Here is a 13,876-nt window from a genome sequence, read left to right on the forward strand (position 1 = left end):
ATCGTTCCCCGTTTTGGGCGGGGGGGAGTTGTTGGATAGGAACAGATATTCATAGAAAACCGAGTGTTTTCATTTTTTGTTTCAATCTGTCGAACTACTGTTGGCATGGAAGTAAAAGCTATATCATGGAGAGGTAAGTATTTTAAAAATAAATCTTAAATTTTATATATATATTTTGCCATGGAAAGAACCAGATTTTAGTCTTGGTGAAGTGCATGGTTTTCATTGATTTGTAAATATTGAAAGAAAAAAGTTGTCAGAATGGAGTTTTGCAGATCCAAGGTGTAAGTGTATCCTCTGTTATGTTTTTCTTTCCAAGTAGATAATCCATGTGCCATGCTTTCCATTATGATATAAATTACTGTACCAAAAAGCTCAGATTATGTGGAATATGAACTACACCCTAGGTGTCAGTACCCTTATCCCCAGTGTGCTGGTTTCCCTACATTCCAACTTACATATTTTCGGGGACCTCTATCCCCAAACACAGTGCTTACCCTTGTATGTGACACTACCACTGCACAAAGAAATGAAGTTTGGGTCAGCACATTGAAGCTCTTAAACAAATATACATAAGAATTTTTATAACTTACAATAATCATCCTTTTCATTGGTTCTAAACAGTTGTTCATGTTCATTTTAGCTTGGTAAATGGAGAACAAACATCCTGAAGTGTAGTCATGAGTGAGAAGCCATTCGTCATCAGTGTCTTAATATTACCATAACATTGATTAGCTTTTAAACTTAAAAAGTATTAAAAGGCACTCCATAAAAACACTGAATGGACTGGATATGAAAGTCTTCATATAGAATTTAGACTTGCAAAAAAACTTTCTTCCAAGAAGATTGAGTTAAGGTGATTTTTATGATAAATAGCCCTTCCCGTGACACTATTTTATGTGCCGTTTCCCTCTTTAGCAGCAGTGTATCACCTGTCTGGCCACCAGTTAGTAAATTTATTACTGGACTTAGAATGTGCAATCAGCGTACTGCCTGGTTTTGTGCCATCATAATAATTATTAGTATTTTTAAGAACCATCATAATTATTAGTAGTATTTTTAAAAACCATTATAATTATTAACATTTTTAAAGAACCATTATCATTATTATAGAATTTTTAAAGAACCATTATCATTATTATTAAGATTTTTAAGAACCATCATAATTATTATTAACTTTTAGTAAGTTTTCCCAGTAAACGTTTATTTTTATTAGCAGAGTTGCAACTGTAGTTGGCATAACTGAATGCTGCAAGCCCAAGGGCACCAATAAGGAAAGCATCCCCATCCAGGAAATTACAGAAGTTAAAAACTTTGTAAAAGATGTTGCAGTTTAGGAAGATTTGTAAACAATGGATGGCTAAAACTTTGAAATGCAAAATGTGATTTAGATTAATTTTGTCCAACAGTTAGCATGCAAAACAACTAGGAACAAAAATCATATAAGTCCAAATTTCTTTTTTCAGCTTGGTAGTTTTTTGTGCCTTTGAAGAAGAGAGAAACTGGGAATATTAGGCAGATGTGAGTCTGCAATTAATAGCACAGCATTCTAAATATATAGCGTGCAGTAAAAGAAACACTGCCGCTGAAAAGACCTTGGTTTGCAGGACCCAGTTTCCTGGACCTACTAAGATTCGCACTTTTTTTTTAAGATTGCCCTGTGGCACCAGTTTTTGCTGAACATCTGTTGGGTGATGCAAATAAAGAGTACAGTCGTTTGCATAAGCTAAATAATGAGCTAAAAATTAAATTCAGAATGTGGAGTTGGTTCTGAAACCCATTTTAAAAGCAAGCTGTAGACTTTGAATGACGTGAGTAATTGATTTTTTCATATATATTCCATGAGCTATTGGCTATGAGAGGGTGCTTTACCTTATAAAATGTATCCTATTACAATTTAATCATCATATCATTAAAAGTATTTTTACACATGCTGTGCATAAATGTCTGTTGCCATATTGAAGTAAGGTTGAAATAAAATGAAAGGATAATGAACAGCAAAATGTAATATAGAGTACTGTAGAACGTTAGTGCAAGAGAAAAAAAGTAATGAGTTTATAACATTATTATTTAATTAAAACATGAAAAAGTAAAAAGAAGGCATGAGTTTTGAATTATAAAGGTTAAAAAAAAATGGCACAAGATTGAACCGGTCAAAACTGTCACGAAACAAAGTGTTCTTGGGCATAGAACTAGGTTGTGGTTATAGACCCTAACATGCACTCGCTTACAACACTATATGTAGTTGTTTTCAGCTTCATAACTCCCTGTGACAGGCATGTTAGAAGCTGAGCAATCTGGTGAAAAGTTTATAATGCTTATGAAGGTTGATGTTCTGACTGGAAGTGTGTTAAACTCCTGTTGAAATTTTTTCTTATTGCTTCATTACTCTTACATGGTAGAATTTTAAAACAGTTTTAGAATTGTTCTGATTATATTTGAACCTGAAAAGGACTGATGTGTATTTTTTTTTATTGCAGAACCAATGCAAAACCAGAAGAAAGATAAAGGTTCTGGATCAAGACCAAGGTTATTACCCCCAGAAGCATTTGGACGGTAAGCTGCATAGTTTTGCAGTCTTTGCAAGCTCTGTATATTTTATTCATGTGCCAGAATGAACTTTTAGAAAAAGCATACATGTCCTGATGGGGTTTGATCTGGTAAACTATTCTAATTATGTTCTCAGAAGAGATGTTAAATACCTCACTTCTCTCGAATCAGACAAAGAAGAAACTTTGGCTCATAATTTTATTTTGTCGTGGAAAGATGCTAGTAATTCACAGATTCTTTCTCTCCTTTCACACATGTAGATTACTTTTACTGCGTTTGTTTATATAAGAGGAGATTTTTCAAAGCTTGTTGAGTCGATGGTAAAAGTTCCCTGAGGTAATGGAAAAAAAAAATGTAGTTTATATGCATAAGTTCAAAATACAGCAAGACTTTAAGAGAATTTTTTTCATATAATCTAGGGTAAGTGGGGAATTAAGGGAGGAGGATGAGGTAAAAGCGAGAAAATTGGGAGAACAACAGAAAAAAGCAGTGATTTTGACTTATTGAGATACCATTGCCAAAAATTTTGATTAATAAATAGCACAAGAAACAAGAACAAGCAAGTTAGCAAGCACTTTTAAAAAGGAAATGCATAAAAGTTAATTAGAATATTTTAATTTTTGATAACTGGCACAAGAAACAAGAACAAGCAGGTTAGCAAGCACTTTTAAAAAGGAAATGCAAAAAGTTAGATTATTTTAATTTTTGATAACTTGAACCAAATGGGCAGAATTAATTTGCAGTAAACCCTAGAATTAGGAGAACCCTGTCCAGATCTTTGCAAAGTTGAGTGAAAGCTGGCCATCTTGTGTGAGAATACTTTGATATATTTTTCCTAGGTCATCACACAGTTAAGTTACTAGAAATGATAAGATTAATATTTTTATTTTTGTTCTAAAAAAATAAGTTTGCTGGAGGCTGGAGTAAAATAAAACCTTATCATTTAATTGATAAGACAAAATATTTTTGCATGGTAGTGTATTTATGATAAAATTAATACCAAAGTATTGCTGTAGAAGTGTGTTAAAACTAAAACATTCTGAAAGCTTTTAAAGTTTTCTTCCATAAAGTTATAAAGTCTTTAGATCTTGGTGTTCCTCTCTTACATTTTTTTGAACAGGTACTATATGTTATGGTTTATTATCAATACTTAATACTTAACTGAAAATAAAGTAGCAAATTTATAATTAATTGTTTGTTAAAGTTCCTGGTTTCCTACATATAGTTTATCCCTGTCTTGCCCCGTTTAATGTTTTTCTTCATAAAAAAAAATTATCCAGATTTGTGCAAAGTGAGTCTTATACTGTCTGGATTTTCAATTGTTTACTGTAATTTCTATTTTATTTACATAGAAGCAGGGGCAAGCATGTTCCACAACCCAGGTTCTGAATTCTTTTGATAGTGGAGATATGTACCAGTCTATCAGTATTTTTTGTTTGCTTGCTTAAATGACATGGTTTTGTCAAATGGGACTGGGTGAAATTCAGCCTTGTACTGAGGATTTTTGTACGATTGGTACTTTATTTCAGGGACGGTGGAAATGACCGCGACCGTGGAAAGGATCGGGACCGTCAAAATAGAAATAATAGAAATAGTAGATTCGATGATGATTCATATGACAACAGAGGAGGGAGAGGAAATATGGGACGTAACAGAGATAGAGATAACTTTGGCGGCGGCGGTGGTGGTGGTGGCGGCGGTGGGGGTAACTGGAATCAAGGCAATAATCGTAATGATTATGGTAAGGATTACATTACTTAGCTAGCGACATTAGATTTCACAGTTCATATCACCCTTATTTCTTATTAATGTTGTCTGGCAGTTTGTACTGATTGGCCCCACATTTGAAGGTTCTTTTTACAGTATTCTTTCTGATCTCTTCTGCATTACTTAATACTCTTTACTTTTATATAAGTAACTTACCAAGTAATTATATTGTTATAGTTTCTATAGCATTGTAATTACTTGGTAAGTATATATAAAACTTTATTTTATGATAAAAATGTCATTTTTCATCCATTCCCTTTGGTCCATTCCCACATAGCTGTCAATATACTGGTTTCATTAACTAAATGTTATAACAGTATTGTTGTAGTAAGGTTTCATGTATAGCTGTTTAAAAGTATTTGCAAGATTATTAGTTATAGGAGATTAACATCAGCTCAGCTACTGTAAAATAAAATCATAAGTCGTTGGGTTTCTCTGCAATTAAGATGACAAACCTGATTGTTGTCAAAGGTGTTATAAATACACTTGAGAAACATGGCAAAATTCCATATTGTATCAATGAAGCATATGGAGTATACACGGGCTTATATAAGTTACCAAACACATCGCCAGGCACAACTTGAAGCAAATATTTCCATTTACTAAGCAGTGACTATGAAAATTACCCAAAAGTTTGAGACATAGTAATGGGTGAAGAATACAGATTACAAATCATCTTCAAACAATATTGATAAGGTTGGATAATAAAATTTCACTCCACCATTCTCTGTCCTGTGCTGTTTCTGCTGGAAGTCATGACTGGTGTAGCTTCATCAATATCCCTTTTCAGTGATTCCTGAGTCATCCTACACGTGTTCAGCCTTTGACTAATGTCTATTGTCTTGTGATCAACTGCTCCTTCTCATCACATATCCCAACCATCTCAGTCACTTGAGATCTGTATTTTTTCTAGCTTCTTAACACTACAAGTCTCCCAATTCCTCATTTGTAATACAGGTTTCCCAGTGAACTCCAGCAGTGAATCTTAACATTCGTTGGTCACATCTTTTCCAAATCTCATCTTCCTTTATCATGTTTTATCTAATCTGTTAAGCTCATGGATGACCAGTTCTCCAGCTGTTTATTAACTCGTAATTCTTCATGATTGTAGGGGTTTTCCATTGTTCACGTTCCAAGATCCATTTTAACCTCTCTAAGCTGTTAGGTTCTATGTTGGTGGTATTATGTCAGCATCCTCCAGTTCATTTTTTTCTTCACCTAGAAGGAGAGTACTTTATTCATTGTTCTGGTATCTGTATATTTCAAAATTTAATTTCTCCATTTTCATCTTTTTATACTTTGCCCCTTTTACATCTTATCCATCTTACCTTTGCCACTTTGTTGTCTTGAATATTTTTATATTTGCTTCTCGTGTCAAGATTGATTTAAGTTTCTTGCAACTCCTCCTTTTTGCTTTTGCCATCCTTTGTGAAGAGTAAGTTTCTTCCATCTCCTCTTTGCCTTTGCCACCTTCCTTTTAGCCTCCTCCTCTCCCCTTTATGGATCTCAGTCCCTTTCTCTACCACTCATCTGCTAGAACTTGAAGGCTCATCTCATCAGTTGCCTACATTGTGTTAGGCAAACCTCAGCAGGATTAACATATGCAACTATTTTTTGTTTATTTGCATATCTCTCATCAAAATAGTCAATCTGCATTGTAGTTTCTCCACTTTTGTATGTTATCAGATTTTCTCTGGACTCTCAAACATTTTGATAGGCAGCTTCAATTCCTGTTTTAAGTTTCAATACTGATTTAAACTCTTCTTCCTGGTAGGCCATATGGACCCTTAGCATCCTTAAAACCATCTCTGTTCATGTGTGTTGATTTAGGTCTTTTATCAGTATCCAAACTGATGGCAGGACTTTTTTCACTGCATCCAAAAACTTTCTCCAGAATTTTTGCTCTTATAACCTTCTTGATTGAAAAAGTGTGAATACCTTTCCTAAGGTCAGCCTGTTGTTCTTTATTCTTTCTTTTGTTTGGTGCTCTTCTTTCAGATCTTTGGCTATTTCATCTTCACTAGAGCAAATGAAAAGTGCTCATTTCATCTTTGTGGTTGTACTTCCTGAGGATAAAAACTAGATGGGCATTTTTGGCAGAAATAATACAAATAAAGATGTGGTGTTCACAGTGAAAATGTTAGTTTTTTAGTTTATTGTATGCAGAGAGAGCTCTCTTAAAAAAGTACTGTAATGTAAAATCAAGAAAGAAAGTTAGAAAATATAAAGTTTTATATGATTTTTGAATGTTGCCAATATATACTTTTTTTTAAGGAAAGATGTCTAAGTATAGGGTGAACTATATTTAGACATACTATACTTCTTGATTTTACATTACAGTATTTTTTAAGAGAGATCTCTCTGCATACAATAAACTAAAAAATTAACTTTTTCACTGTGAACACCACATCTTTATTTGTATTGTTTCAGCCAAAAATGTCCATCTGGTGCTGCAGTCAGTTTGGATTCTGATAAAAGACCTGAATCACATTTGGCCAACTCTGTTCCTAACTTTCACCTGGGCTAATTTTACCATTCTTCTCTCCTTGTCTTTAACGTTCACCAGAAACAGTGAATGTGTGTCAGTTTAGTAGACTTTGTCTAGCCAAGGCATAGTTCAAGATTTAAGTATAGTATTTAGCTATTCTTGATATTATAATCATTGTACAGGTTTTGATCAAATTTATCTCGTCTTAATGTTTATAAAAACACTTCAGAGAAATTGAATTTTTGTTAATTTATATTCTTTCTTTGTTGAATTCTATGCTTACATGTTTCCTTTCAGGATATTAAAAACAGTCTGCTAAATAAAACAAATTTGTATTTTTCCTCAGAAGAATGATTTAACAGCAGTTTTATTTATGTAGTATCGACATTGTTTAGTTAAAAAAAGGTCATTCAGACATGACTTGTAGCACATATTCTGTGTAGACTACAGGAGGTTTTATGTAGGTTATGCACATGTATACAAATACCTCGTCTAGGGAATTACATCATTTTGTTTAAGGTATTTGATTGTATTCTGTATAATTTTCCATCCACTCTAATGGGTTGCCTTGGACACACACACACCAGTAAGTAGAGTCAGAATATTTCATTTTTTTAATAGCCAATTTGAAAATATTTATGGTTTGAGAGAAGTATCCGCTGAAGGTTAGGTTCAATAGGGTAGTTAATAGGAAATTGTTCACGCAGACAACACTAAAAACAAACTCAGTGTCAAGTGTAAAAATGAAATATAAAAGGTAGCCAAAAGTGAAGAGGCTCCTTGCTGGGATCTTAAATAATTTTTTGCTTAAACTTGGATCAGCTAGACTGTTCATAAAGCACATGTATAATTATTGTATTTTGGAATGTGATTTAGTTATAACTTAACATTTCTTTCCAGGAGGGAATGACAACTTTAACAATCGTAATCGTGGAGATTGGTAAGTGTTCCTGATTTTTTCCATCAAAATTTCTGTTTGAATGAAGTAATTGTTTTTGCTATGACAGATTTAAGAGTTGAGAGATGCCATACGGCACAGATTTCCAAATTAGGGTTAAGCCACATTGCAGTATCATTGGAAATTTACTTCTGTATCTGCATGATTAGATTGAAAGGGTTTTTTTTTTATTATTATTTAAAATTAGAAAGTTGCAGTTCACTATATGGAAATGCTAAATTGAATTGTTTTCATGTTGCTGAAAAGCTATCACTAGGTGAAAGGCCTTTAAATATAAAATAGGAATTTTGCCAGCTAAACCTTATTTCAGTCATAATAGGGTTAACTCTGACGCCAATTTCACGTATGAAATCTTTGTCATTAATTCCTTCATGGCCTTTTTCTTCAACCATCTTGGATACTGTATTAGCATAAAAAAATGAAAATGGTACTGACAACACACAGTTTGGTTCTAACAATTATTGCACTGTTGAAGTCTCTCTCTCTCTCTCTCTCTCTCTCTCTCTCTCTCTCTCTCTCTCTCTCTTGCATCTTGTGGTTAATGTGCTGGTAATATTGTAATATTTTAATGCATACTTTGTTAATCTTTTCAGGAGAGATGATCGTCAGTCTGGAGGGGGTCAGTTTGGAGGAGGTGGGGGTGGTCTTGGCGGTGGGTCAGGTGTTGGTTTGACTGGTGGTCCTACTGGAACTCTCCTAACCAAACTTGTAAGTTATAGAGCTTAGATATTGTATCTACATTTATTGAACTGTGTTAGTAATGCAGGAAGGAAACACTTTTATTGTTTTGTCCTAGCCCCATTGATCATGTGTATGTTGCCTTATTGACTTGTGCAGGAAATTCACAGTCTCTCCTGTTGCTGCTGGAGGAGGGTGAAAAAAACATTCTCAGGAAGGACATGAAGATATTATGACAGACCATAAATGGGTCACGTTGATGAACACTTTGAAGCAAAGCTAATACATACATACCAGTTCAGAGCAAATATATAAATAAAATAACGATAGAGGAATATCATAGCACTAGCAAGACATGTCTGGGTTTGTATGGAAATGTCACTATTACATGAAACATTATTTGTCTGATAAAGTACAAAGGTCAAAATCTCACCTGTCAGGTGCTTAGGGGTGTCTAACATTTTGATTTCAGTTGCTGTGACACCAATATACACGTACTTTTACCATGGGCAAACAAGTGTAGCCTACGCTTGAATATTCAGAACATCTTACAGATTGTGTTTCCTTTGTAATTAAATTAAATTAGTAAGAGTACATTTGAACATTCGGAACATCATACAAATTGTTTTTCACTTGTAATTAAATTAAATTAGTAAGAAATATATGAACAGTTCACAGAACACCACTAACAAGTTTGAATGAAGCTGCACTGCTAAGATCTACACTCACAGAATGTATATACAAAAAAAGGTAATATTTGTTGATTCTTAGACTAAGGAACTGGCTAATATCACATGATTAAGGTGACTGGAATACTGAAATAAGCTATTTAAAATGGAAAAGCAGATTAAATGCTAGAAAATAATCCTGGAGAAAACTCACAGCCAACTGTGGTAGCTCTTGGTGACAGCACCGTACGACCACAAAAATTGAATTTTCGATAATACAGACCTGAGAGACTGCGAAGGTTGTGCAAGCAGTGAATTGGCTGTCTCTATCTTTTTCTCTTGGATTACCACCTTCCTGCTTTTGTTGTGCTTGACAAAGAAAAGGACTCTTGGTCCTAGTTATGTTGCGAGCCCAGTGTTGGAAATACAAATATACAAATGATTGATAGAGTGGATGAAATATAATATTCTATCCAGCAAATGTAGTAGGTAATGTTTTTACCATAATGTTATTTTTCTTACTTTCAGGCTGATTGTTCAGTGAAGAGTGAAGGAGATGCAGAGTTAGCTACAAATGTAATAGGTCTATTGTTGAAGTCACTAAAAGATTATAGTATGAAGAAAGGAGAATCAAAAGTTGCAGAAGTAAGTACTATGCACCTGGATAGAGAATGCTGGTTACATGTATCGCTAAATGTATTTTCTTTGATTTATCTTAGATATTCAAGTTGTTTTTGAATAATTTCTAATGGTATGATTTTACATATTTTTTTTTAGGATAAGCATTCCTTAAAATATTAAAATTGTAGAAGCAAACTATGCTTGGCCATTGTTTCTATAATAAATGTAAATATTCTGCTCTGTTAAGGGGAAAGTGAATAAAAAGTTAATTTTTGAAATGACATCCTCAGCCTTACAGGTTATTATTGTCTCAGTAAAGCTCTTTGGTATAATGTTTTTATTGCCTAGGAACTAGGCAATTGAGCTAGGAACAAAGAACTACTGCTAAAGTCAGAAGCTTCCAGTTTGTTTACCAAATTTGCTGATTGGGTTGGGAGAGGAGAAGGCATGCATTTTATTAAAGTTACTTGTCTATTGGTGGATATCATTTGCCTGGGAAGTGCTTTATTTTCCAGCTCTTACTTCAGGCCGAACTAAAAATGAGTACGATCAAAGCCCTCAAAGTCGGACTGCAGTACCTTTCTGGATCTTCAGATGCGCAAGGTTTTGGAGGAGGAATGGGTGGTGGCAGCTTGATGGGAGCTCCACCAATGGGTGGCATGATGGGCGGTGGAATGGGAGGAGGCATGGGCGGCGGGATGGGAGGAGGCATGGGCAGCGGGATGGGTGGAATGGGCGGCGGCATGGGCGGAATGGGAGGTGGCATGGGCCGCTTTGGACGATAGGTAGGTAATTGGAGGTCGGCTTGTTGTATAGGTAATAACTGAAAGATGACAAAAGTAATTCAGGTTAGAAAATGCTTTTGCCATGTCAGTATTCTTTATTATATTGTATTTGTTCATACAGAAGTTAATACTTCTTTATGAGAACCAGTTACTGGTGCTTAGTTTTTCGAAGGGCTCATAGCCCTTTATTGATAGGTTCCACTAGTGCTTCAAGCAATATCCGGTTTGCTTCTAAATGGCATATGAACTGACTTTCTCATCATTTCCATTTAGTTTTTGTCAGTCGTGATCTACATTATCATTTACATTCTACCATCCTAGTTCAATATTCTCATCCTTCTCTCAGTTGTGATTGTGCAGTGACATATTTCAAATGATATTTTTCTTTAAAGTTTTGATTTCCTTGTGGCTGTTGTGTGTAGCCTAGGCTTAACTCCACAGTTTTCTTTCCCAATGTGAATATTGTTTGTGAAATTTTTGCCAGTGCCTGATCTCAGTAATTCTTAGAAATATGTACTTGTTCATGTTATACTTAACTGTGCAGAGCAGAGAATTAACTTGTCTGAATCAGGCTAATATGAGTTTTTTTTCTATCTGATCCAGATTTTGTTTTATAAATAAAGATCAAAGATAATGTAATGACATGATGAATGAGGCTGAATGCTGCTGGAGCTTTAGATTTACCCATGGATGTTCATTATGTTTCTGTTAACACAGTCTGAAGCATAAAAAAAAAAGAAATGCAAGCCATAATCGTGAAGTAAGAGAACTATCATGAAAGATTGAAAATTCTCAGCAGTATTCAAGCTGTTGTAGCTAAATTAGAGAAATTTAACTTTACACTTAGAACAGGTATAAACATAGTGTGAAGCAAAAGTTTTATAAAATGGAAAGTTTTCCGATCTTGCACCTTAATTGTGTTGTTATTTTTTCTGAATAATGATCAAAGCATTAACAAGAGAAAGCAGTAAGTATGATAACATGATATGGAACATGATTGATCTAAACATTTTTCATTTGTATATGTTAAGCACAATCACAGAATTTGCACCAGTATGTTTGAGTACAGTCTTACGTATGATGTGATTACTTTAACCCACAGAGCTACAATCCTTGCAGGTGTGAATTGGCATACCTGGTGAGGAGGAATAATGGAAGACTTGGAAACCTTGATATGAACCACAAGAAGACAGTTGGGCATTTGATGAAGAAAAAAAAAAAAACTTACCCAAAGTGGTTTTAATAGAGTAAACCTAGAATTTAGAGTTTTATAAACTATTTATTGAGGTACAAAGTTATGTATGTACAGTATAAAGCAGGTTTTGTGACCCACAAATGCCACTTCCTTTTAATTTGAGAGTTATAGTGTCAGTAGTACAAGCTATTATCATAAGAATTGAGGTTATATGAGAACCATAGCTTATAGGCCATATGTTCAGTTATTTGTAAAGTCATTAATGTTTGTTTATGTAAGGGGATGCATTGCTGAAAATGAGCTCAGTTTTGTTTCTTTCAAGAATGTCTTTAACGAGGTGAATTTCTCGTCATCCCTCTATGATATTGTTAGTTCTGTGTATTTTATTTTCCACTCGAGTTAAGACATTATTTTGAAGCTATTCAAATATATGAAAAGATTTTCTTTTAATTGTTTATGTAACCTGAAAGTTCCAGTAGGAGTAAAATGGAGACCTCTTACTAATCATAAGTATGTAATTAAAAATGTCATTGTTGTATTTTAGCTCTTACGATTTATCTTTGCATTAGGGGTAAGCTAACTATGAATTCCTCGTGTTGTGGTATGACAAGCAAACTGCTAGATTCGCCATATGGCGGACATTAAGAGGAAAGTAGAACCATGATAGAAGGCAGCATCTGTTTTAAAACTAAAACATTAAAGCTCAGTTATTTGCCAACTCTGAAATATTGTGCTGAACATTATAAATGGCACTGGAATTTGTATCTAATGTACAAGCATATTAAGCTCATGAGAATATGGCTTATATTAAAACATAAAAATGCTAAGCAGTAGTCCGACTTGGAATTGAACTTGAGGTTGTTCAGTGGCTACCCATCTCAGTGTGATCCTTCAATAACAGAAGGAATACAATACAACGTTGATGTCAAGTTATTGAGGTTAAATTTGTTATTAAGTAAATAAGCTCTGAATTAAGTACAGTAATATCAGTTACAGGAAAATTTCAAAAGTACTAAGGATTAGTAAAACAAGAATACCAGTTATCAACAATGAGAGGTGATACAACTGTCAATTTTGTAACAACTCGATACATGCTAGGGAGTTACTCTCCGTAGGGGGTTAGTACTATCAGTGCATGTCCTGCTATACACTGTAGGCATTACTTGAGGTCCTTCGCAGGGTGCCTTTGTCCCCTAGCTGCAACCCCTTTTGTTCCTTTTACTGTAACTCCTTTCATATCTCTTTCTTCCATCTTACTTTCCACCCTTCTAACAATTGATTCATGTTGCAACTGCGAGGTTTTCCTCCTGTTACACCTTTCAAACCTTTTACCGTCAATTTCCATTTCAGCGCTGAATGACCTCGTAGGTAAATCAGTTCTTGGCCTTTGGCCTAAATACTATATACAACTAGGGGTTACTGTAATAACAGTGGATTAAAAATTTTAAATATTCCCATTAATTCAGTACCCAGTAATTTTGTTTCTGGTACCTGGTCACCCTACCCCTTGCTCTTTTTATGCAAGAAGCATCTTTGTTGTACCGTGACAAGGTAATATCTTCAAATGTATGTGCCCTGCATACACATATAGGTTGGCCAAGCCAAGTAGTGATGCATTATAAAACTAGAAATGAAGGACTATATGCCCAAGCTTTAACTTGAAAACCACCTGTTTGCCTGTGGATGAGGAATAACTCAAATGATTAAAATATTCTTGTAGTTCAGGTTTAATGAGGTTAACTTTGCTTAAATATATATATTGACCAACTGATAGTTATGTATTTTCTTTGGTTCACGCCCCGAAAACTGTTATACTGAATGCATTATTTCCTAGCGAAAGTTCTCAAAATTGTGAACTGTTAAGGTGAGCCATTACTGCAACTTCGTAAGTGTTTTTACATCTAGTGCCAAATTCTGGCTTTAACTTAATTTTTTCAAGTGCTGTCATCACCTTGAATTCATATAATTCACAATTTACAAAAGTTTATGAAAATGGAAGGATCCAAGTTTTCACTTACCATAAAGCGTTGTTAGATCCAAATGTACTTGTAATCCTCTTTTCAGCTACTACAAGACTGCACACTGCAAACATATGGTGATTGTAAGTTTGTAATGTAAACTCAGTTTATGTTGTCGTATACCCAATATCAACCATTAATTGTTACT

At 34.3% G+C, this 13,876-nt stretch overlaps 1 protein-coding gene across 1 annotated transcript in view; it reads left to right on the plus strand.

The window, feature by feature from the left end:
* Positions 1–12,154, plus strand: part of LOC136846432 (uncharacterized) — a 59,016-nt gene extending 46,862 nt beyond the window's left edge. The window contains exons 9-15 of the mRNA XM_067117219.1: positions 2,481–2,556; positions 4,080–4,291; positions 7,706–7,745; positions 8,357–8,471; positions 9,638–9,754; positions 10,246–10,515; positions 11,635–12,154. Of these exons, the coding sequence (XP_066973320.1) occupies positions 2,481–2,556; positions 4,080–4,291; positions 7,706–7,745; positions 8,357–8,471; positions 9,638–9,754; positions 10,246–10,515 (830 nt within the window). The 3' untranslated portion in view covers positions 11,635–12,154. The remainder of the gene's footprint in view (positions 1–2,480; positions 2,557–4,079; positions 4,292–7,705; positions 7,746–8,356; positions 8,472–9,637; positions 9,755–10,245; positions 10,516–11,634) is intronic.
* Positions 12,155–13,876: the final 1,722 nt, after the last annotated feature.

The sequence above is a fragment of the Macrobrachium rosenbergii genome, chromosome 2, assembly GCF_040412425.1.
Source record: "Macrobrachium rosenbergii isolate ZJJX-2024 chromosome 2, ASM4041242v1, whole genome shotgun sequence".
Taxonomy (NCBI): Eukaryota; Metazoa; Arthropoda; class Malacostraca; order Decapoda; family Palaemonidae; genus Macrobrachium; species Macrobrachium rosenbergii.